This window comes from Lissotriton helveticus, chromosome 3_1 (assembly GCF_964261635.1).
Source record: "Lissotriton helveticus chromosome 3_1, aLisHel1.1, whole genome shotgun sequence".
NCBI classification, from domain to species: Eukaryota; Metazoa; Chordata; class Amphibia; order Caudata; family Salamandridae; genus Lissotriton; species Lissotriton helveticus.
The window spans coordinates 1,931,497,745-1,931,522,094 of record NC_136061.1 but is presented as its reverse complement, the minus strand read 5'-3'; the positions used below and the strand labels follow the sequence as shown (position 1 = coordinate 1,931,522,094).

The window sequence follows — 24,350 nt, the reverse complement described above, 5'->3', positions numbered from 1 at the left end:
TGTATTAGATATGAAATGCCTAGACGAGTGCCCATGGTGGGCTTGAGTTGTCACGAGCAACAGAGTTGGACTAATTTGCTCATCCAGGGCTGAATTATTATAATAATGTTACAATCTGTGTAACTTGGTTTTGGTTTTAGACTGAGTCATGCTTTAATTTGTTATATAAACTCATAATTTTGTATGCATGCATGCCTTGTTTATGATGAAGATGACCGTCCTAAGATGGCGGCCATTCATGACTAAAAAATTGTAGTCCTTCTTTGCTCCTGATAATGCTAAATGACGTACTTCCTAAAAAAATGAGCTTTTAAAAAAACGAGCGTTTTTGCTCTTTGCACAACTTGACGAAGCCCTATGGCGAAACGCGTCGTTGCTGTTTAGTTCCTCGAATAAACTTGCAGTGGAACTACCCCCTGTGTGTGCTGCTTTCCTTTGGATGGACAGTCCGTGGATGTGTGGAGCTGTTATATATATATATATATATATATATATATATATATATATATATATATATATATATATATATATATATATATATATATATATATATATATATATATATATATATATATATATATATATATATATATATATATATATATATATATATATATATATATATATATATATATATATATATATATATATATATATATATATATATATATATATATATATATATATATATATATATATATATATATATATATATATATATATATATATATATATATATATATATATATATATATATATATATATATATATATATATATATATATATATATATATATATATTCAGTACTCCGCAGTCTCGCCCCGCTCCGGGATAACCAGCCAGGGCACACCAAAAAACTCACGGACACGGACCACAGAAGTCTTTTCTTCAGTTTATTGCTTCGCAGTGCGGGTATGTTATATATATATATATATATATATATACACACATGTAAACCTATAAGTCACTCCTATGGCAGGCCTTGACAATCCTGAAGGCAGAGTGCTTGGTTTCGTGTGAGAGGGTGCCCAAGCATGAGCTGAACCCCTCTGAGGCTTTCGGAATCCCTTCCTTATAGCTGTTCTAGGATACAGCCATACCATATACTCTTAAGTGCATTATAACCTCGCAGTTAATGCCAACTTTGGAATGGCTGCATCAAAACATGTCGTGTTTGGTGTAAAACACTTTGGAATACTACCTCCCTCCCCCGCTAGTTTTGGCTGCGTGGGTAGCATTCCACCCTTCTAGAGGGAGAAGACGTGCACAACTACTTACCCTTTAATAGTTAAACAGTGCCTCAGCATCACAAAATGGATGCTTCTGCCACAGACACGGGTCTGACCTCCTGCTGCTGGACGAAACTTCAGCAGGGGAGGCCTGGACAATAGGTTTCCTGTCAAGGGAGGTGTAACCACCTCCCCAGGCAGGCTTTAGTGTATTGGGGCAGGGTGGGTGCATTGGGAGAATGCTTTTCAGACACTGCCTGGGGCACACAAGGTGTCCCTGTGCATACCCCAGTTCAAACGGTTGCTGGGGCACTCAGCCCCAGCTCTGGCTCGAAACTGGACAAAGGGGAAGGGGTGTAACCTCCCCAGGTCCTCCCATAGGTGGGACCTTCGAGTTAGTCCAACCCCTAAACTTAGTATAAGTATAGGAACCCAGTCCCTAGGACTTTAGATTACCCTGGACGAAACTCTGCGTCATATATCTTGGACCTTCGACATTCTGTTTCGACTAGAAGACTGAAGAAATCTCCCTTTTGGCCAAGGAGTGACTCCCCTGTTCAAAACAGGCACCAAAGAAGCATCTTGCCGGTCTGGAAGTCCGTGTCCTGTGTCGCAGATTCTTCAGGATGGGAGCCTGATCCCGAAGAATCGGCGGCACAGGACACGGACTTCCAGACTTCTTCGAGGCCGACACGAGTCTCCAGCAAAGCTGAGACCTGTAGCCATCACGAGAGACGTGGGACCGGAGCTCCTGGACATCCAGCACATTTGCTAGTGCATCGACTTCCCGAGCTTTCCCGAAGTTGTGCATTGGGCTACTTGTAGTCCAAGCCCTAAGCACCTTCTGCACCGAAGCTTGTGGGCCTACACTCTACAAGTGTTCCGTGGGCCCGCTTCCTGCAATCCTGCTCAAGAACCCTTCGCGATCCCTGGTCCGTCGACTGGTGGCTCCCCACAAAGGAATCTCTTTAGTTTCTTGGGCTTCCCTGGTTGCTCCAGACGTGCCCTGACTCCCCTCCAAAGGGTGAGTTCCTCAGACCTTGCTGGTCTGCGTGGATTGCTGTTGCCAAAGCTTGTTGGGTCCAATCCGGATACCGACGCTGCAGCACTCGACATCTGACGTGGGACAGCCCAAATCGAGCTTCTGGTTGTCGTCGACGCCTCCTGGACCGCATGGCTGAAGAGTCAAGCTTCACCTACATCACCTGAAATCACCTGACATCGGCTGGCATCTTCTTGTCACCTTCCTGGTCACTGGCTAGTGACCCAGACTCTGTCCCCTCTGCTTTCAGGTTCTTCAGATCTCCGATCTACCCTGGGATCCATTCGGACACTTTGTATCTGGTCGCCTGCAGCACTTCTTCGCAGCTCTCTATAGCAAACCACAACGAAACCTGACACGAAAAGACACCTATGCACCCGGCTTCCCTGGGTGAGGTAACACGAGTACTTCGGTGCTCCCGTGGGTCTTGACTCTCGAAGTGTCCAGTACTGAAGGGGTTTGTTCCTCGTCTACTCCCAAGTGCCCTTAATCCTAAAAAATCTAACCACAACTTTCTCCATAGAAGTGAATGATGATTCGCGGCTGTGTTTAGACACTGCATGCGTTCCACGTGGGTCTCCTGCGTCCCTACCTTGGGTGCTTCCTGGTTGCCCCAGCGGTTCTACAGTCCCTAGGCCTTGTTTCTATGTCCCTCGTGGTAATTATACCACTTTCTTAGTATGTGGTTTTTGAGGCCCCTAGGGCAAAATGTACACTGTACTAATTTACTGTGTGCTAATTTAGTTCCTGTATTTTACTTTTGCCTCTAGCCTCATAAAGAGACTAGAGGATTGTGTTTAGAATACATGCATCTATTTTTAGGTCTCGCCTGTCGATGCGCATGCGCATCGAGCTTGCGAGACTATTGGGGCTTAAACAGTCTTTAACTAACTTGCAAGGAATCGTGGCGATTCCTTGCAGTGCCCGTGAAATTCAAGCTCAATGCGCATGCGCATTGAGCTTAAAAGCGCGTGCACATGCCCCCAGCCGCCTGCCACATCAAAGGTAGCCCAGACCCCCTCCCACAAGCTTATCAGCGTGCTCATTCCCTAATTATTCACGGCCGGCCGGCCGTGACATGCCCCCAGCCGCCTGCCACATCAAAGGTAGCCCAGCCCCCCTCCCACAAGCTTTTCAGCGTGCTCATTCCCTAATTATTCACGGCCGGCCGGCCGTGTCTCCTTCATTGTTCACTTTCCTTTCTACACTAACCTGTAACATTTTGATGTATGAGCTTGTTGCACTGCTCAACATCATTTCTTGTCTTTATTTTTTAGACATCCGGTAATCTGACTCCTTTTTATTGCGACCCGGAGAGTCACAGTTTTTACCTTGATTAATCATTCCCTGCTCCGTGAAAAGTAGAAGTCTGTTTCACGTGCGCTTTAAGGTAAACGAGGTTTCATCTTTTGTACGCCTATGAAAGTGAAGCCTGTAACACTGCCCAACACTACCTCTCACATTTTTCCTAGTTCCTAGATTACAGGCAATTTAACTCTTCTCTATCCAGTACGGAGAGCTTTGAACTTCCAACCCATTTCTGCTCCGCTAAATAGAAACAGCTGTTCAATACGCACCTGCAGGTAAAACAATTTATCGCTTTGCTAGTTCATGCCAGCGAGGATACGCAGACAGGGGTGCAAGACAACAAACACAGTGTGATCTCTGTACCGACAACGAACTACTCCGTGTGAAAGCTCTACTCTGGATCACAACTACAAGGACACGGTTTACGCGCAGTCACTGGTTTATTATGACAGAGAAGATCATGAGTGAATGTTGTACCTTGAACACCGCGTTTTCCGTGCGTCTCCTCCCCCCTCCCCTTCTCTGCCTTCCCTCCGTCTTGTCTCTTTTGGCCCCCCTCCTCCTCCTACTCTCCTCCCCCCCTCCTCCTCCTACTCTCCTCCCCACTCTCTCTCTCACAGCCTCCCCCAGCTCCGCCCCCTCACTTCTTGGTTGCACGGCCGCTAGGCCGTGCCTCCCCTACTCTCCTCCCCCCTCCTCCTACACTCCTCCCCCCTCCTCCTCCTACTCGCATAGGAGCGTTTACAAAAGCAGAAAAAAACGAGCTCTTTACGAGACACCCACACGGGTTTACAAACTGAAATCAATGTATTTACCCTGCCTTCTACATTGTACATTTATGGGGTTGAAGCACTGCTCTGCCAATATTTGCCGTGACTCGGGCTATTGTGTTATACAAGGCTAATAATAAAGCAGCATTAATGCGCTTATTTTGAGGTCTTGTCATGAGCTGCAGCGCGTGGATTCTGCTTTTCATTAGCGGATATTTGTTTAAAGATCTGTCGAGGCGACTCTGAACACACATAGTAACCACAAACTAAGCAGCCGGTACGCAATCTGCGGGTTTTTGCTTTTCCTTATGAGTACCAAACCAACCAACAACAGGCAGACAGGGGTGCAAGACAACAAACACAGTGTGATCTCTGTACCGACAACGAACTACTCCGTGTGAAAGCTCCACTCTGGATCACAACTACAAGGACACGGTTTACGCGCAGTCACTGGTTTATTATGACAGAGAAGATCATGAGTGAATGTTGTACCTTGAACACCGCGTTTTCCGTGCGTCTCGTTACTAACTAGTCTCTACCCATCAGGTAAAGGAGAAACTCTAGTACGTGTGCATTCAGCCAAAGTGGCACTGTCACAGGGACATCATCAGCGTCTTGGATCAAGCAAGTGCATGCTTTGGTTTTTCATCGCGTGCATCAGCACACAGCTCCCGTGAGCATTTAGCCAGGCACTTCAATGGGTCAAGCAAAGTGCACGCACTGCTCTATGCAACCTAAATTAATGCATGTGAGGGAACATCCGGTCTTAGGTTAAGCCCTATTAGGATGCTTCGAATTCTAGCAAATAAAAATGGTAACAAATATAAAAGACAGTAAGTCCAAGACTCCCCTAGATGCAACTAAAAGCCTCGTAAAGAGTTTACCACTAGCTACTGGGGAGTTTATTTAAAACCCAGTCGCTGCCCGAGTCTCCTCCACCACCCCCACCCCCTCGCAGCTGTTCTGCCTTTCGCTTTACTCTCGGACTTTAAATGCAGGAGATTCTTGTCTGGCACCATACGCATCTCTTGGGGTCTCTTATTTGCGAAGGTAGTCACAGTCATGCAAGGCAGACGTGCATTAGGCTTTTTAAACAGTAACGATTATAACTTCTGATGAATTCGAATGACTACACATTTCAGGTGGGGAGTTTTTAAAGCTTCCACCCCCAAACACTGCAAACAGTGCCACCTCGTGGTAACTGTGCAGCACTCCAATATAAGGTATGTCAGGAGCTAAGACTCGCACTTCCCTTCCCAACCACTCTGGGTGAGGACGCATGCTGCTATATCCACGTTTCTGGTTATAAAAGCCTTTTTAGGTCTCGCCCCCTCCCTTCTCCAACCCCTCCCCACTCTCTCTCCCAGCACAGCACCATCAAAAAACCCCAGCCGACAGTGCAATAGGTCTCGCAGCATTTGAGTTAGAGCTTTTAGAAATGTTTATGGCTTTTTTTATTTGTAATTCTTTAGCATTGGCTACAGAAAACAAAAATGCTAAAGATTTTCAAAAAAAACCCATAAACAATTCTAAAAGCACTAACTCTAATGATGCGAGACCTATTGCATTTCCAATGCTTGTTATATATACCTGGTGTGGTTCTCCTTTCATTTGATCATTCATGAGGTTATAGACTGGTAAAACAAGCTGCTTTACATTACTTCAAGACTTAGCCTGAAGGCTGCTCTCCACTGCTACCACTAGGATAGCTTTCTATAAATGTTGTCTTAAACCTGCCATCAATAAGGGTCGTTTAGACTGGTGCAAGGAGCTCACTAGAATAGTGGACAGCATATGCCAGGCCAACTTATCACACTGTATGGCATTGCTATTATTGAAACGGGGTATTCTTTTGAGTTATATTTCAGAGGAGGTGGAGATGGTGCATAACCGATCTATGATTTGAGCAGTTTGTGTGCACTCCTGGACGGTAGAGAACCTTTAAGGTTCCAAGATTGTCCACTCGGAAGGTAGAGGGGCAAAGTGGAGTTGGAGTGTTGTAGAAGTTCATATGGTTTATGTTAGTGTTCAGCATCCTGAGGGGAATCGACCACATCTAGTTCTGAAAATGCACAGGAGGACCAGTGCAGTGTATCCTAGGAATTGAGGTTCTGCAGACCATAGTGTCCTGCAATATGTTATTTAAGGTTTGTTGTGCGCTATAAAGGTAGAAAGTTTGTAACATGGAATCTTCAAAGTCCAGTGCTTACTTTGAGCGGGTGGTTGCTGGTACGGGCCACCTGCACTCGTTTTAGGGTACCGGCACTTATTTTTCCTCATCTGACATTTTTCTTTATAGTAAGAGAGGGAAAACAAAGTGGCAAGAAAAAGAAAGACAGAAATCCATTAAAAAGGAGAAAGCAGGAAACTATGAGTGAGATAAAGGTGAATGGGGTGTTTGGTAGTCGATTAAAGAGTCATGAGGCGGATTCAGTACTGCAATGCCTTGGTACTGAACTCACCAATAGTTCATAGCGATGGCTCTGAGCTTCTGGCACTTATACTTTTGCAAACTAACCATGGATGGCTTATAGGTCCCCTTAAAACAATCAATTGCCGTTTTAAAGGGGAGGTATGTTATAATCTGCTGTTTGTTGAATATAGTGGAGACGTGCTTGGTTAACGTTTATGCCCTAAACACAGGTTGTACATCTTTTTCTCCTCTGTACAGAGGGAGACTTTCCCATATTTAGTATCAAGGTTTATGTGAGTGGGAGACCTGAATCATGGTTTAAATTGGCGCTTAGCTAAATCTCACCCATGAACAAATTAGAAACCTTACATGGAAGATGTATTGGGTAGCTTGCTAAAGGACTGTGATTTAGTAGATGTCTGCAGTCTGTGCTTGGTACCCATAGTATGATAGATTATCTAAGTCAAATGACGTTGGAAAGTTTGAGGATGTGACCTATCTTAATAGGTTTCTTTTGGATCCCTGGCCACTAGTGTGTGTACTATGGCACTGAGGTTGGAGGTATTATCAGATCTGCCCTTCGTTGGCCACATGAGGGACTTCTCAATGCAGTTTTTTCTGATTAATAATAAATATACTGGTTGTAGAGCAATACTGGAAGGGAGGACGAGGATGAGAAAACAGCTGGAAATGTAACTGATGGTTAAAGCAGCAAGCCTGACAGACCTTGAGAGAGCGTATCCTACTGACACTGCAGTTGCTACCCTGGTGATGGAAGCAAAATGTAAAATTGTAGAAATACGGTCACAATTATATTGATATTTTCATAAGCAGTATAGAGAGAGGCTGTTCTGAGAGGGAGATAAGTCGGCCGGATGCTGGCCTGGCTATTGACGCATGAGAGGCCGGTGATTGATATTATTTCCTTAAGTCAGGCGGGAGGCGCTAGAGACTTAATACATGAGAAGTGTAAGGAAAATTTGAGATCGAGTCTACTCAACATATAGAGTTGAGGGTTTAGGACATAAAAGCATATTTTGGAACGGTGAGCTCCCCCGGTTAACAGGAGAACAGCGAGAGGAGCTGGAGTTCATTTTAACAGTACAGGAGATGAAAGAGGCACTGGAAGGGATGAGTAAAGGGAGCTTGCCAGGATCTGATGCCATTTTATTTGACTTCTGTCAGGCTATATCTCCAGTGTTACTGGATAGGCTTCTTGAGGTATTTTTGGAGGTCTGGGAGGTTGGGCGACTTCCCCTAACACTAAAAGAGGCAGTGATTATCCTTATCCCTTGCGAATATGGTTAAGGATATGATTGAAGAGAGGATGGCTGTGGTGGGAGATCTATTAATGAATACAAAGAAAAGGTTTGTTTCTTTTGAGCAAGCAAAGGAGTTGTTTAGTTTGGGTTCAGGACAATTCTTGCAATATGCTGAGTTGGCCCATACCGTGAAAAAATATGGTGGTCCTTTCCAAAGCTCCACAAGAGCATGGGGTGATGAAAAGTCTCCTGGATTTAGCGGGGTGCAGGAAGTTAATAACATAGCTGTCTGCTGGTTAGGTAATAGGAGGAGTGTGGCTCACTGATTAGAGCGGCAGACCCTGATGCAGAGGTCTGGCCTGGGACCAGGGTTCAATTCCCGTCACGGCAGGGTCTTGAGCTCAAATGTCCGCGGACCCGATAATTCTCTGCACAGTGCCTACTCTAATCATGGGGTCCCACGCTGCAACTCTGGGCAATAGCTTGCTTAGTCTCCACACCGGCCCTAATCGCTAAGGATGCCTGGCTTCACCAGGGGGGTGCCCAGGAGTTGGGCGCCTCACAGGAACAGGCCAGGACGGGTTCCTCAACGGTTTATTCAGCGCGGGGACACACTGGTAAGTGTAACCAAGCGCTTTATAAGCTTCAGAATTACAATTTTATTTATTACACAGGCGGAGATGCGAAGATGGGCGTGGAGACACGGCGAGAGGACTCCACAGAGCCTTTAACTGAGAGTGATTGGAGGAAGGCCTGTGCACAGGTTAAAATAGTTTCTCCTAATACACAATTTAAACTGGTACAATTTAATTTCCTCATAAAACATATCTTACTCTTAAGAAATTAGAAAATATTTACACCAGACCGATCTTTTATCTGTAGCAGATGTGGGAATGGAGCGGGTGCGATGAATTTCGTACATCAGATGTGAACCTTTGTAAAGGTTCTAAACTTTTAGGAGAGCATAATTGATAGCATGAAGAGGTTTGCAAGATTAACTTTAGAAAAATCTACGAAGCAGTGTATGTTGGGAATATTCCCAGATAAACTAGGTTATAAAATGAATAGGCTGCTCTCTTTGGGTACAGTCCTGGCGAAAAGAAGAATTTTGATCCACTGTGCGAGTTCTATAGTGCCGAGGCTGGTTAGATGAAAACATATCTCCATACGTGGTCATGGACGGAGAAGCAACATATGAAATTGACTTGAATGGATAAGATAACAGAAGGCTTGGCATTGCTTAATTTGTGCCGGTGTGGGCCACTGGTATTCATTTTTGGGGACCGGCACTTATTTTTCTTCCTTGGACATTTCCCGAGAGTAAGAGCTTGAAACTACAGGAAGGCAGAAAAGATGGAAAATCTGCCACAAAGGGAGACAGCAGGGACCAGCAAGAGTGAAATAAAGGGGCAGGGAATGACTGGTAGTCTATCAAAGAGGTATGTAGTGGATTCCAGACTAACCTGCTTGGCTATACCACTTGCTGGTGCTGGCCATGGCTTTCTGAGCGGAGCTGTGGACAACAGCACTTTTTTATGCAAATTAAACACTGCTAGGCAGAATGGGCTGAGATCCTGACTAATTTGACGGATTCTGCCAAATAGTTATGCAAATAAAAGGGTGTTCTGTGTGAAAACATTGGGGAAGAGAAGAACGATGGGTGAAATTTTGCACTGGGAGGCTATTGTACCCTGTAAGATGTAATGATATATTGGACACAGAAGAATCTGACAAAAAGCTGCGTACTGTACTTAGAAATCCCCCGCTGTTGTCGGAAAGACCTATTTGAATGCTGTGAAGGAAACTTCATTAAAACAATTCAAAAAAACGAAATTCTGTGACGTTAAGCAACAATGCCGCACGTTGTCTGCTGTTGAGGTTGGGAGGAGGTGGACACTGCCACCCCGCTATGGCTCTGTGAGCTGCTCCGATGCTGTCTGTTGTCAGGGGTGTGTAAGAATCGGGTGAGTGCAAGCCGGAGCTGCCCTGCCACCTTCTTATGCTAGTCCTGGAGCCTGATGGTCAGTCCTGTGACGCTCAGGGGCAGCAACAAAGGATGAATAAAAACACTGTCACTCATGAGGAGGAGAGGTGGCGTAGGGTTCAGAGGAGCTAGCTTTGACACTGTGAAACAAGCCTCGCCTCAACATCCAACGACTGTGTGGAGAGCATTTAGGAAATTAAAATGCTTCAAAGCGCTCTAACGGCCTCCTCAAATCACTTATTCTTAATATAAAACTACCAAAAAAAAAAAGGCTGACATACACCTTGGTAGATGATGATGAGTTAATGGGGATTACTGTCCATACATTCCTGATGTTGCCAACACTGAAGCCCCTTTGAAAGGCATAATGGACGGCACATTCCAGCATGCTGAAGGACCCCTGCATGAACATACGTTAGTAGGCTTTGACGTGATGGCTATATTAAGTGAGGAGGAGCCCTCCACAGGCCAAAGGAGTGCACTACAAGCACTATTTCTGAGGAAAAGCACTACTTCTGCCCAATGGAATGTTTTACTCCTGGCGACCAACATGTGGGCGGGGCTTTGGCCTCACAGTAGTGATTCTTCAAGCTCTGAGGATCACATAAGGTCCGGAGACAGGTGTGCTGTTTGTTTAGCCAGACTTAAAAACACAATATAGCGACCGGTATTACAAAGGCGGATGGATACCTGTCAAAAAATAAATGTAGTACTCCAAATGGCCAAACAAGATGCCCATCACACTTCAAAAGGTTCTTCTTCTTACCCTGGACTAACTAATATGAAACCACTGTGAATGAAAACTCCTATTTTTAACTAGGATTGATAATGGCATACTCAATTTAAACATCAAACAACACTCCGGTTTTTCAAAATAATAATAATAATAATAATAATCCACATTTGTAAAGCGCACAATCACCCGTTAGGGTCTCTAGGCGCTGGGAGCCGTCGGGAAGATTAAGCAAGCTATTGCCCAGAGTCACATGGTGCTGGGCTAACCTGCCGCCGGAGCCGGGGATCGAACCGTGATCCCCAGATTCCAGCGTCAGTCGCCCTGGCCGCGGCGCCACACCTCTTAATGTATGTACATTCTTAGGGCTTGCTTGTTAGCATTTTATTGATCCAGTTATTATATGCCAGGGAGAAAGAGATTTCTGTTCAGATGGAAGACCAACTTTAATTTTCTCCATCAGGAGTGAAAATATAGAACTCCAGAAATGTTCTAGTTTTGACCTTCCCAAAACAAATGACCTTCCTGTTGGTTTCAGTCGCTACTCTGTCTCCTTCAGAGCACTCACCAAGCTGTGCCCTCTGTAAGCATCTACTGTGTTCTAACCGTGCATGTTTGAAAATAAATGTAAGAACTGGATGACGATGGTTAGTCACACACACATATTGCGTGAACCTCGATAAGAGGAGAAGTTGCTCGCCCTCCTGTGCATGTCAAGTTTAGAGTGGCTGTATTCTTTTTTTGGAAGTTGATTTTGATTTAGTTTATGGTACAGGCAATTCTCGACCAGATGTGAAAGGAGTGCAATTTCACTGAGTACTGGAGGAAGGGTAATATTTCCTTACTTGAACATGAGACGAGAATAGTTGAGCATGTACTGGAAGTGACCCATCACAGCGCGAGGGTCGATCATTTGTTCTTTCCCAAGATTAATGTGGCTGCCGGGTTCTGAACTTTCTCATTTATGATTTCCAAATGTTGGTTGAAGTAATGCAGTTGAAACCGAAGTAGCCCTTGAGGGGCAAGTATAGATTATTGAGATGAGATAATGGGTTAGTTTTTATTGAGGTATTTGAGGAGAATGCAGCAAATAATTTAAACCTTTGTATTTTTAGGAAGGAAATGGATGAAATTTACGTCAGGATAGTGGCATTGAGTGCTCCTGATTCCTAGGCATCCCAGGTCTGTTAATCACTCACCTTCCTAGAACACCTTCGGAGGATTGATCCTTAAACACATATATCAATTAAGAGTCTCTAAACATCTCTATGGGTAAGCTAGCATTCCCTAACATACGGCAACATACAAAACAGAAACACTCCTAAGGCCAGTACATCTGATGCACTGCCGGGGGCTAGGCGGAAATGCAGACTTACTTATGTGGCATGGGCAAATTGTTGCGCACAGATAAAGAATAACCCTCTCCACTATAGGCACAAGCTGAAACACTTTAAATATTTACCCAAGTACCACTACACTCCAGAACGTATTGCTAAATTTTGTGGGGACCGCTGTGGTAAATGTGAAAGATGTGGAAATGTCACATGACTTTTTACACAGGGCATGGACATGCAATGCACTTACATTGCACTGGCAAGAAGTTTTTTTACCATCAAAGTCGAGATACTGGGAATCTGCCTCGACCTCTACCCCCAAACGGCCCTTTTAGGTGATACTTTGGGCATACCCACTGGACATCGGCAAGTTGCCTCCATTCTCTTCGTGTTGGCAGGTCGCCATAGTCTGGCGCAGAAGCGTACACCATCGATTACGCAATGGATTGAGGATGCTGTCTATTATCTTATCAAGAAATGTTAGAACAGTACGCTGACCCTATATGCCCCCGAAGCTCACCCCAGAGATATTTGGGTCCGCTTCCGTGCCTACCCATGTCACATTGGCACTTCTACCCTACCCATATCACAGTCACCGATTTCACTGGTATTACCCTCATAAACCTGAGTGTCTAACGGTGATGTGTAAGTCTTCTATTCGAACTCTTGACAATATGCTGGTCGTTGATGGTACTACCTGCTGTCCCTGCTTGTAGAGCTCGTTGTGCATTAATAATGTGCTTTGCTCGTTGATGTTTACAGTGTGAAAATTCAATTATACAAATAAAAAAGAGAAACACTCATGAGTCACACATGCACACTCCTGTCTGTTTAACTACAACAGCAGTCCTCTCTCTCTCTCTCCCTCTGATACACACACATTCTTTCTCTCTTTCTTTCAATATCTCTTATGTATCTTTTTTTCCTCTCTCGCCTGTTTTATTCTGTTTTAAGATCATGGGCCCATAACAGGTTCTAAAATAATAAGCTTTGTGTAAAAACCCATCAAACAAAAGACACCACCTTCTCTCTATAGTATTTTGTAAATAATGATTGCAGAAAGGATTATATAAAGCATCTTTTTTTTTTTAAAACAGATTTTATTTGTCTGTATGCACATATAATGCAAAGCTCCGAAATCCGGAGTCAAATGCAACAATAGGGAAGCGACAATAATGTCTGCAGACTTTTACAAGCAACACAAACACCCCACCCCTGCCCCCCACCCCTCCCTCCCAATTGCGCCACTGCCAATGCATATATACAATAGAATATCTGTAGATAAACATGCCAAGCCCAACAAGACACTTCACGAATTGCCCAAAGTTCCAGCTGTCAAAGTGTCGGGAGGGCAGCACTCGCACGCGGAGGGTCCAAGTCCAGCCCTCTGCAATCAGCCTACCTCTTCCAGATTTTAAAGTGTTTACGGGGGCAACCCTGGCCAAGAACACAGGCTGCTCCAGTCCCATGCAGAAATCCATTCCTTTCCTCCAGGCAGCCAGTGACGGGGCGTGGGCGCCTTCCAAGCCCTGGCAATGTCTCGTTTAGCTAATGTAAGACCCAGGAGTAATAAATGACGCTTGTAGGTGTTATCCCTGACCCCCTCCATAACATGTAGCAACGCCAGTTTGGGGTCGCAGGGGAGCTCCCAGGCCAGTAGCTCAGATAGACAGCGAAACACCCCAGTCCAGAATCTGTGTAGCGCTGAGCACCACCATATAGTGTGTAGAAGCGTACCCACCTCCGACCCACACCAGAGACAGTCAGGGGAACCAACCATGCCCGCCCTCCACAAGCGCTGTCGGGTGAAGTAAGTGCGATGAAGGTACTTAAACTGTATAAGTCGCAGGCGCGTAGAGATTGCTGCCGCCCTCGGGCTCGCCAGGGCCCCTCCGCCCAATCCTCATGCTCCAAATCCCCCAAGTCCCTCTCCCACGCAGACTTAAGTCTGTGTAAGTCAGAGGAGCAATGATGGACTAGCGTCTGATGAATACGTGAGAGCTTCTTATCTGGCAGTTCCCCCATAAACAGTTTGGCCTCTAAGGGACTAAATTCGGGAAGGCTCTCCAGGTCAGTCAAGTAGGGTGTCAGAGCATGGCGAAACTGGAGGTATTTAAAAAAACTGAGAGCGGGGCATCCTAAATTCGTCCTGGAGATTCTGAAATGACTTCAGGGAGAGGCCTGACATCGCGTCTCCTAGAGTGGAAATTCCTATCGCATCCCACCCTCTAAACCCCAGTAATGCGTCCAGTTGGGGCAGGCGACCAGTGCGCCAAAGGGGAGTTTCTTGAGTGAGCACGTTCCACCATCCTATTCTGCGCAGCACATTCTTCCAAAAGTGAAATACCACCTGAGTGGCAGAAGGAAGGCACCCTCCAAGCGGCGCCGAGTACAACAGCGTATGCACCGACGCGGAGCCCATGAAAAACCGTTCAACCGCGTAGGCCGGGTTGCCCCTATCCCCGTACCACCAGTCGTTTAGGACCAGCAGGTGCGCCGCTTGGTAGTAAGAAAGCACGTCAGATGTGGCCAACCCCCCGGTATATGAGGATAAGAAACACGTTCGCAGCGCCACGCGCGCAGCTCCCTCGTTCCACAAAACCACCCCCCAGCGCCTAATTGACTTGTTGAAACCAACGGGCGGAATCCGATGTGGATGGTTTTGTAGTTGATACACCAGACGAGGGAGTGCAACCATCTTAAAAATAGCGGACCTGCCATAGGTAGTCAATGGTATACGGGACCAAACTTTTATGTCCTCGCGCGTGCGATCCCATACCGGGGCGAGGTTGCGCTCTCGGGAGGCAGCCGCCTCCTCCGATAGGTAGACCCCCAAATATTTCACACCTCCCGTCGCCAGCTGAAGGCAAGACGCCCACCCTCCCACCTGCTGCTGGCCACCGAGTATCCAAAGCGTGGACTTACCCGGATTCCTATACAGGCCAGACGATTCACCAAAAATCTGTAATATGCGCAGCAGCAGGCGATCAAAGTCAGTGAGAAAAAAACAAGACATCGTCCACGTATAACGCTATTTTATCAGTCAGACCCGCCGACCAACGAAAGCCTTTAAGTTGGGCATCTATGTGCACCCACGCCGCAAGGGGCTCCATGGCGAGTGCAAATAAATAGGGGGAAGGGGACTGCCCTGACGCGTTTCCCGCCGCACCGAAAAAGATCAGGACACCGCGCCCCCCACGCGCACCGAAGCCGTAATATCAGTGTAGAGCAGCTGTATATACGCTAAGAAGCGTGGGTCCAAGTTAAGACGTCGCAATAAGGCAAACAAATAGGTCCAGCTCAGGGAGTCGAACGCTCGGTCCATGTCCGCCAAGAAAAGGGCTGCCTGCTCCCCCAAACTCCTCCAGGCCGATGTGGCAACGCCGAATGTTATGACGAGTGGCCCGCTGAGGCATAAAGCCCGCCTGGTCTGGGTGGACCAGATCTGTGATGTGGGGCTTAAGTCTATTGGCCAGAGCCTTAGCCAAAACTTTGGCTTCGATATTGAGCAACGAGATCGGGCGGTACGACGCGTGAGTCTCAGGGGGGGTCTACCCGGCTTCAGAAAGACCACCACCTCCGTGTGCCGCCAATCCGGAGGGAGCACCTCTCCCTCGCACGCCTCCTCCACGACCGGACGGAGGCGCGGACCCAGCTGCACATAAAATCGCTGTAAAAATTCGCATGGGAAGCCATTTGGGCCCAGTGCCTTACCAGGGTTCAGCTCACCCAGAGCCGCACCCAATTCGTCATCGGACAGGGGCACGTCCAGACGGTCCCGCACCTCATCCGAGACCGCCCGCAGGGGGAGATCGTCGATAAAGCGCTGGATTACATCCACCGCCAAACATTCCTGGGAGGCATATAGCCCCTCATAGTACATAGCAAAGCTCTCCGCGTTCGCCGGTGGTTCAAGTATGGGCGCCCCCTCGGTGTCCAAAATCCGTGGCAGCGGTTGGGCGTGTATAGTACCCTGACACAAGCGGTGTAGCATCTTACATAATTTGTCCCCCCACTGGTACACTCGGCTACGAGTGGCCAGCCAGGCCTGCCTCGCCTCCTCCATCAAGACCGCTGTATATTGCTGTTGGGCCAAGACTAACTGCCGTCTGGCTGGGCCTCCGCCCACCTCACGGCTTCTACGCTCCAATTCCTCTAGATCCCCCTCGCACTGCACTAAATCTCTCCATCGCTCTCTGCGGGCCGCAACACACCAGGAAATGTCCGCCCCCAGAGCCTCCCAAAGGGTAGTCGGGGAGTCCACCGAGCCCGCGTTTGAGGAGAGGTAGTGATCTATTTCTTTGGTTATATATATTTCCTGTATCCATCCTGCAGGAAGTGCCACCCCGACATTTGCCACCGGAACGGTTGCCTGGCCGGGCCTACACTAAAGATAAGAGCAACCGGTGAGTGATCGGACAGGACTCTCGGCAAAATATCAGCTAACATGACTCTATGGGCCAACCCTCTTGGGACAAAAATGTAATCCAGTCTGGAGAATGAGTCATGGACTGTGGAAAGATAAGTGTATTCCCTACGTGACCCATGTTTATACCTCCAGGCGTCCATCCAGTCAAGACCTGTAACCAGGGCATGTAGTTTGGTGGTGGGATCCACCCCCCCCTCCCTCACTTACCACCCCACTCCGCCACCTATCGCTACCTAGATCCATGACGTTATTCCAGTCCCCCCTACTATAGAGAGGGCATCAGGCATGGCACACCAGAGGGACATGAGCTTCTCCACCAACGGCCACTGTAGCGTCAGCGGGGCATATACACAACCCAGGGTAATCCTGTCCTCCCCTACCCTGCCATGCACAAAAACGTACCTGCCCTGCGGATCAGTCCAGAGTCTATCGTGTATATAGGACACCCTCCGGTGTATAAGAATAGCGACCCCCCTAGATCCTCTCGTGAATCCCGAGTGGTACACTTGAGCAAACCCAAACCGTTGGAGACATAATGCCTTTGTACCTAGTAGATGAGTCTCCTGAAGCAGTAAGACATCCACCCCCGCCCTCTTAGCATATTGGAGAACAGCCCCTCGTTTTACCTTGTCTAACACCCCCCGCACATTCCAACTCTACCCGCCCTCCCGTCTCCGCCGTGGACATAACACCATATTGCCATGTAAGCTACAGGTGTCCCCAAGGCTCGGCATGTAGAGAAGGTGGCAGATATACAGCAACACAACAAGCGCAAACAATTCCCCCAAACCCAAATCCCAACCCCAACCCCCCCTTTTGCCCCCCCACCCCATACCTCCCAAACATGGAAGCACCTGTTGCGGTCGGATCGCAGCCCAGTCCCGAACGGGAGAACAAGCACCACACCCTCCAATGGATCCCCAAGTGATAACCCATGAAACGGGGCTCTCACTCCCTCCCACCCACACCTGTTGGGTCAGGCTCCCAGCCTTAGTAAGCTGCGCACCTGAGCATCCATGAATACCATACATACAGTTTTATAGAACAGTCCCAGATTTCAAGGCACATCTGATTGCTGTGTCGACGCCGGGTCCCCTCGGCGAGATGCAGAGCCAGAGCGTGAACCGCGTCCAGACCTCGATCGCCTGCGATGACGCTGCTGACTCCTGAGATCCCCGGGGCCTTTCCACTTGAAGAGGAGTCCGATTCTCCTCCCTGGGCCGCGTTGACTCGGATTTTCACTGTTTCATCCGTCCAGTGGAATACTTCCTCCAAGGTATCAAAGAACAGTGTGCGGGATTTGTAGATAACCAGCAACCGCGCCGGATAGAGCAAGGCATACTGAAGCTTGAGGCCACGAAGGCGAGCCTTGGCTGCTAGAAAGGATTGACGCTGCTGCTGCACTAACCGCGTGTAGTCCGGGAAGATGAGGATAGTTGCATTGTTATACGTGAGAGAGACCTTCACTCGTGCCTGCCGCAAGATTACGTCTCGATCGGAGTAGTTCAGAAACTTGGCGATAATCGGCCGCTGGCGTGCTCCTACTGGGGGTTTCTGCATAAGAGCCCGGTGAGCCCTCTCCACTACGAAGCAGCGTGATAGCGTGTCCGGGGGAAGCCAGCCCTCCAGCCACTGGGCCAGAAAGCGCTCCACATTGTCACCTTCACATCCCTCCGGAAATCCCACAAAGCGAAGGTTATTACGTTGGGCCTGCCCCTCCGCGTCCTCGACCCTCCCGGCCAGTCCCTTTTGTATCTTCTCCATGGCCGCCACCTTCTTTTTCAATATGGACACACCATCCTCCACCACAGAAATTCGGGTCTCCGTGCCGGTGATCCGCTCCACCGCATTCCTCAGATCCTGGCGGAGCAGTGTGACATCAGCCCCAAAAGCCCCAATCTTGGCATCCAGCATATCCCTGGACTGCGTTATGGCCGCCAGCAGCGCCGCATTGTCCGGCGCAGAGGTCTGCGAACCCCCGCCGCCAGCCCCCTGGCCCGCCTCAGTAAATTTATCGAGGGTCCCCTGCTTGGTGTGGCTGCCTCCAGCTTGGCCCCGCGTCATCGTGTCAGTGTAGGGCGCTCCAGGCAGTATGGCACCCCACTCCAATGCTCGCCACCGCAGGCGCGGCCAAAAACTGCTCCACCAACAGGTAAGTCCACAAGGGGCCCACGCCGAGGGGCAGCAGGTCGCTCAGCCCCAGCGCCCGCGGTCGCAGGTGACAAGCTGCTTGAGCGCCACAGAGTCCAGTAGGCCAGGGGCCACGTATCAAGGTGGCAGGCCCCCCCGCCAGGGGTCCGGAGCAGCCAGCCCCAGCAGCAGCTCCGACGAGCCACCGGCACACACACCGCTTCGTAGGTCCCAGGGGTCCACCAGCCTCCCACCGGGGCCTGATCTAGCCCCCGAGCTCCACAGTCCCAGGAAAGGACTATTGTCTATGAGGCCTGACGCGGGAAGGAGAAGGAGGGGTGGCCTGCTCACTCCACTCACCGCAGCGCCCGGAATCACCGCGCGGCCCACCAAGCCGCCACCGCCGCCGAGGGACACAACTCGTCAAACTGCAGAGTCCCGGGCCCCCTCCACGCTCCAGGCCCACCGAGGGATATGCGGATGACTCAAGTTGTCTGCCGCTCCCACTATGCCACCACGGAGCAAGGCTTCTCCCGGCCCTCACTGGCGCCGTCCCGCTGTCGTCTGCACTCCGGCGGCGATCCTGCTCCCTCGCCTCTCAAAATGCCAGGCGAGCTCAGCCCCGGGCAACAGGACGAGCCGCGCGCTGTCTGGGTCTGCCGCGCCGCTTCGCGGGAGCCGCCAATTGTGAGCCCCCGGCTGGCGGCACGAAAAACGAGGTCCCGGCTTCGGGCCTCGCCGGACTCTGCAGGCTGCCCCTCGTCACCGGGGCTTCGGCGCGTCACCCGGCCCGCCCGCACTCAGCCGCTGCCACCGGACAATGCCCCCAGGCCGGGGAACCCCATAGGAATCTTCCTTGCCCTCGTAGATGCTCAGGGCCAGGATTATATCGCAGGAAAAATGACGGCTGGTCAGAGCTCACGCTCTACACGACCGCCATTGTTGCCGGTCAAGCCACGCCCCCCCATATAAAGCATCTTTTAATGTTCAGCCTGCTACTAGTTAGCAGCATTGATACCTTTGCCATTAAATGCTTATTATTTTGATCACTTATGGGCTATTGTTTTGAGTCTAGGTCGGCGAATCGTCCAGTACAGTGTATAAAAACAGGTTATGAAGACAGAACCAGAAGATTGGGTTGACCTGTAGATCCCTAAAGTGAAACCCACTAATATAGCCAGTAGACAGACCCATGCTGCAAAGCCAAAAGAACCTTGTGTTAGCAGAGCTATGAGGAGGATCATGAAGATTGGCTAAACATGGAGCCATGCTGTGTGGTCAGCAGGGACAGTCCTATGCATTTCGCAACAAGGCCAGAAGGCATATCCAAGCAAAATGGTGAGCCAAGCAACTAGGCCAATTAGTGGAGTTAGGCAATGGCAAATGATTGGCAGCCTCTCGGGTATCACCATAAACTTGGGAAAATCTATGATTTTCTCGTTTACAGCTGGCACGGACACGTTCTAGTCAGAGTTTCCACTAAAATGGGCGGACTTTCCAGTGAAAAGCTTGGGCATTTGGGTCAGCAGAGATCACGAGGAGCTGTAGCGATATAATTACGGCAGGCTCATCGAGTGGCTGGAAAGTCGGTTACCCTGCTGGAAGATGCTCCTTCTTTCCTTGGCTGGCCGTATCGCCATTGCCAAGATGGTGATACTGCCCAAGTTCCTATACACTTTCATCAGTCTTGTGCTCCCTCTCATGGTGGAATTCAAGAAAGGGCTTCACTCAAATCTGATCTCTTTGGCCTGGGCGGGTGGACAGCCACGGGTGGCCTGGGAGACTTACGCACCCGTTCAAGCAGGGAAGGCTTGGTGCGCCAAATGTGTAATTGTACCATTGCTGTGCACAGGCCCAATTTGCGTTTCATTGAGTATACCGACCCCATTGATAGGGCATACAGCCCCTGAGAGTGACCAATCGGACCCAACCCCGCTGCATATGGTGCTGTTCCGACCCCAGAGTCGCCCACGGGCTTGGATTGATACAGTTGGATGCACGGTCTGGGCATGGTAGATGCTCCGTCGCAGGGTGTCCCTAGACACTTTATTTGCACCCTCGTTGCCACTCACCAGACAACCGGCGCTGCCGTTCACTGCTGATGCAGGGGTCTGTCAGCGACTGCGTAAGCTTCAGCTGCATACGCTGGGACTAGTGTTTCCAGCCGGTGTCTTTATAGACCTGGATGCCGCATTGGGAGACAAACACAAGGGCCTCCTGGATAGGATGACATATTATCAGCTGCGGACACACTACGCTTTGTTCACGGTAGCGCCGCCAACGTTCTACGTTCTGGAAGCATTTTTATCCAATCCTTCACCCCACAAACTTATAACCCGTCTTTACTCTGGCATGCAGTGCGATTCCCCAATAAGTGTACCCTCTGCGTAGCATGAATGGCAGGAAACCCTGGCAGCCCCTTTCGAAGAGGGTGTATGGACATATTGTTGTATGCAATCTAGAGATATGTTGCCCAACTATAGGCTTAGGCTTATTCATTTTTAAATTCCTCCATAATTATACAGACCTCCTGTGTGGCTGTGCAGGGCGGGGCTGAGTGCGGATGCGCGCTGTGCCTGAAGTGGAATGCCTGAGGCCTACGTTATGCACCTGGCATGGGAATGCAAGGAGGTGGCAAGCTACTGGAGATGTGTGTTTGATGCACTAGATGAAATGCTGGGATGTAGGATAGAGGGCACCCTGTTGACAGCTCTTCTAGGATATGTCAAAAACCTCCCTAAAGACAATAGGAGACTTGGGGCCATGATGTTGTTACTGGGGAAGAGACGTCTGGCGATCTGTTGTGGCCGCAGGCGCAAGCCGCATAGGGATGATTGGTTCAGAGAGCAGCCTTCTGCCACACCCAGCTTTCCGAGTTCTGGGAACTAATGGTGCCTGAACAAGCGTGCCTTTAGAACATATGGGAACCATTGCAAAGTTTTTATGCACACACCAGGTTGACCAAGCACAGGTCCCTGCAGCAGATGGGTAGGCGAGAACGGAGAAGTCAGCGGCAAGGGGGGGGCTGACCCATGCACCTGCGCACCACCCTTTTAAGCTCGGCCAGAGAGGTTTTCCACCCCACCCTCCTTGACCTTTTCCCCCCTTGTCTTCCCTTCCCCTTCATTCCCAGTGGCTACCTCATTGTTGGCAGGCGACTGTTGCCCTGCGGGTAGATACAAGATCTGGGTTTGGTATATTTGGCTCTGAGAACATTGCATGACCAGTTGGACTCTTATTTTTCTTGATATGGTAGCTGTTTCTGCGATGTCAGGCATGCAAACGTACATTTCTAACTGTATTTCTGCCCTCGCCTTATTCTGAGGCAAAATGTCGCTGTTTGTAATTGACAAAATTTACAAATAAAGTTTAAAAAAAAGAATGTGAATGACTCAATAACAGTCCAATGGCTAAAGAGGACTGGCTGAAAGCCCTTATAATGGTATTATACATATCATTTTAATAACAAACAATGGGTCGTCTGGCTAATTCCAGACCTACAAACAAATTGCTGAGCTACTGAGTCCTGCTGGGATTGAAAGCTCTGTAATTCTTTTATAAAGCTGAGATTAGAGATCACATGTACTAGTTCCATAGCCAAAACATACCTGTAGTGTCAGAGCCACCCGGCCCGAACACTACAGTGTTACACTGTGTATCACCCCAGAGGGCGGGCACGCCCCTGGGGATAAATAAACGGGCGCATGACCGCTCTGGGTCTTGGCCCACAACATTAAAAAAAGCAATGGAAAATGAAATGGCACAACGAGTAAAAGAGGCTACTATTTCATCTCTAATGCTAATTTCCATTCTTGTGTTCTAGGCAGGATTAAAAAATCGCCAGCTGGACACAGTTGATTTTTTCTTGAAGAGCAAGGAGAACATTTTCAGTTCAACAGTCCAGTGTGAAGAGCCAGAGACTCTGCCAAAGAGCACCATATCTGAGGTGTACTTAAGAAGTGAGTAAACGCACAGCACAATGATACTGCAGCCCTGAGAACCTCCTTCGGTGTTCTGTATAATTGTAAAGATCACATAACCGTGTATGCTCTCTTGCTTTTATCTTGATACCTGCTGGCCTGACTAGAGAGTGTGGCTCCCTAGCATTGCTTTTATGGAGGGTAGCTCAGGCAGGATCTCTGACAGTGACAATTACTGCTTGAATTCAGTTTGCTCATGAAGTAAGAGCTTATTGTGGAAGGAAACTTTCACAGTGACACGTACTGGCCAGATTGCTGATGAAGTATAAGGCAGCTCATGAAGGAGAGAGAAACCAGAATTGCCCTTACAATGCAGTCATTGGCCTGTTCATCTCTTATAATTTCATACTTCTGTTGTTAGGTGATTTCCTGTACAGAGTAGTGCATGATAGTATGTATAACTTACTTTTTCATTAGTGGTGTCAGCGCATGCTATCAAATTCAGACCCACACTGCGTGGAGAGTTGTACACATGTTTACTGTTATGGTTGCGACCCTATCTCGAAGTGCAGCATGATTCGGAACTGTTTAGAATGTGTTCTTTTTCTTTAGGTATGGAGTCACTGAGGCCTGCCTTAGATTTGCTTTGCTCTGCAATCAGGGAAAATGATCTGGAAACTCAGAGTAAGCCATTCTCGGAACAGCTTCTAAACCTGACCCTGAAATTTCTCAGCAAACAAGTGCAGGATGTCTGCAACCAGGCTGATGGTGAGTTGTTCCTTCTGTTATATTCCTGTCCATACTGCGGTGCAGACATGGAACTTCCCATGTTATCCTTGGGGCAGCATGCATCAGTGATATGATGTGATCAGTAAACAATTGTTATTTCCTTACTGGCCGTTGAGCCCTCATTCTTCCCTGGCAAAGCAAAAAGTAAATTTTCTTTCTTGAGTAATCAAGCATCAGTCATTCTAATCTGACCAATCGAGTATCCACCATTCTACGGTGGCAATTTATGTAGCCTTTCCTAACCAATCAAGCAGCCGCAGGCGTACACTGACCAATGATGTACTTCTGTTCCACAGTGACCTACCAACCCACCTCAGTCCTTCTACCATAATCTGCCCAACCACCACACTCCTGCCCTATGCATTCAAACAACTATTGTTCTACCAGCACTGTCCTTCTTCACCCATGTTCTGTTCTGTAATACAATAAATATGATTTCTCTTGGACAACCAAACCACCCAGTGGTCAACCATTCTGTTATGACTTTTTCGCTACTTCTCAGTCGTCTACCAAGATAATGTTTGTTCTGCCATTCGACAAGCAAACTTTCCCATAAGTGAAAATGCACCAAATTGGTATGTTTTATTTCACCATGTTCTCTTGTCCTCAAATAAAAAAATACATATTGTAGGGTCCATCCCAACCTTAAACCATCCAGCCTCATGTTTGATGTTTAACAAATCGGTCATGGTTTTACCAATGCTTTTTTTCAAGCCACAATGCCAGCCTAACCAAGCAGCAGGCATAACATTTTTTGCCCTCTGCAGACAAGCGCTCACTCTTTTAGCCTGATTGAATATTATGCCACAATTTTACCACGACCAGTTAAGCACACTCTACCCTACCCTAACTTAATTAGAAGTCACCATTCTGACCACCAAAATATTGCCCATTTTTCCCTGAGCAACCCAGCGGTCACTACCCAGCGGTCACTGGTCTACCTTGAGTAACCAAGCATCCTCCATATTACCCTAGCTAATGGCAGGGTGGAGCAGCCAGCTCAGTA

At 48.3% G+C, this 24,350-nt stretch overlaps 1 protein-coding gene across 2 annotated transcripts in view; it reads left to right on the top strand.

Annotated features, from left to right (window-relative positions):
• SPG11 (SPG11 vesicle trafficking associated, spatacsin) overlaps positions 1 to 24,350 on the top strand; it is a 573,976-nt gene that overhangs the window by 142,712 nt on the left and 406,914 nt on the right. For both annotated transcript variants that reach the window (XM_078682963.1, XM_078682964.1), the window contains exons 9-10: positions 22,459 to 22,594; positions 23,168 to 23,323. In XM_078682963.1, the coding sequence (XP_078539089.1) occupies positions 22,459 to 22,594; positions 23,168 to 23,323 (292 nt within the window). The remainder of the gene's footprint in view (positions 1 to 22,458; positions 22,595 to 23,167; positions 23,324 to 24,350) is intronic.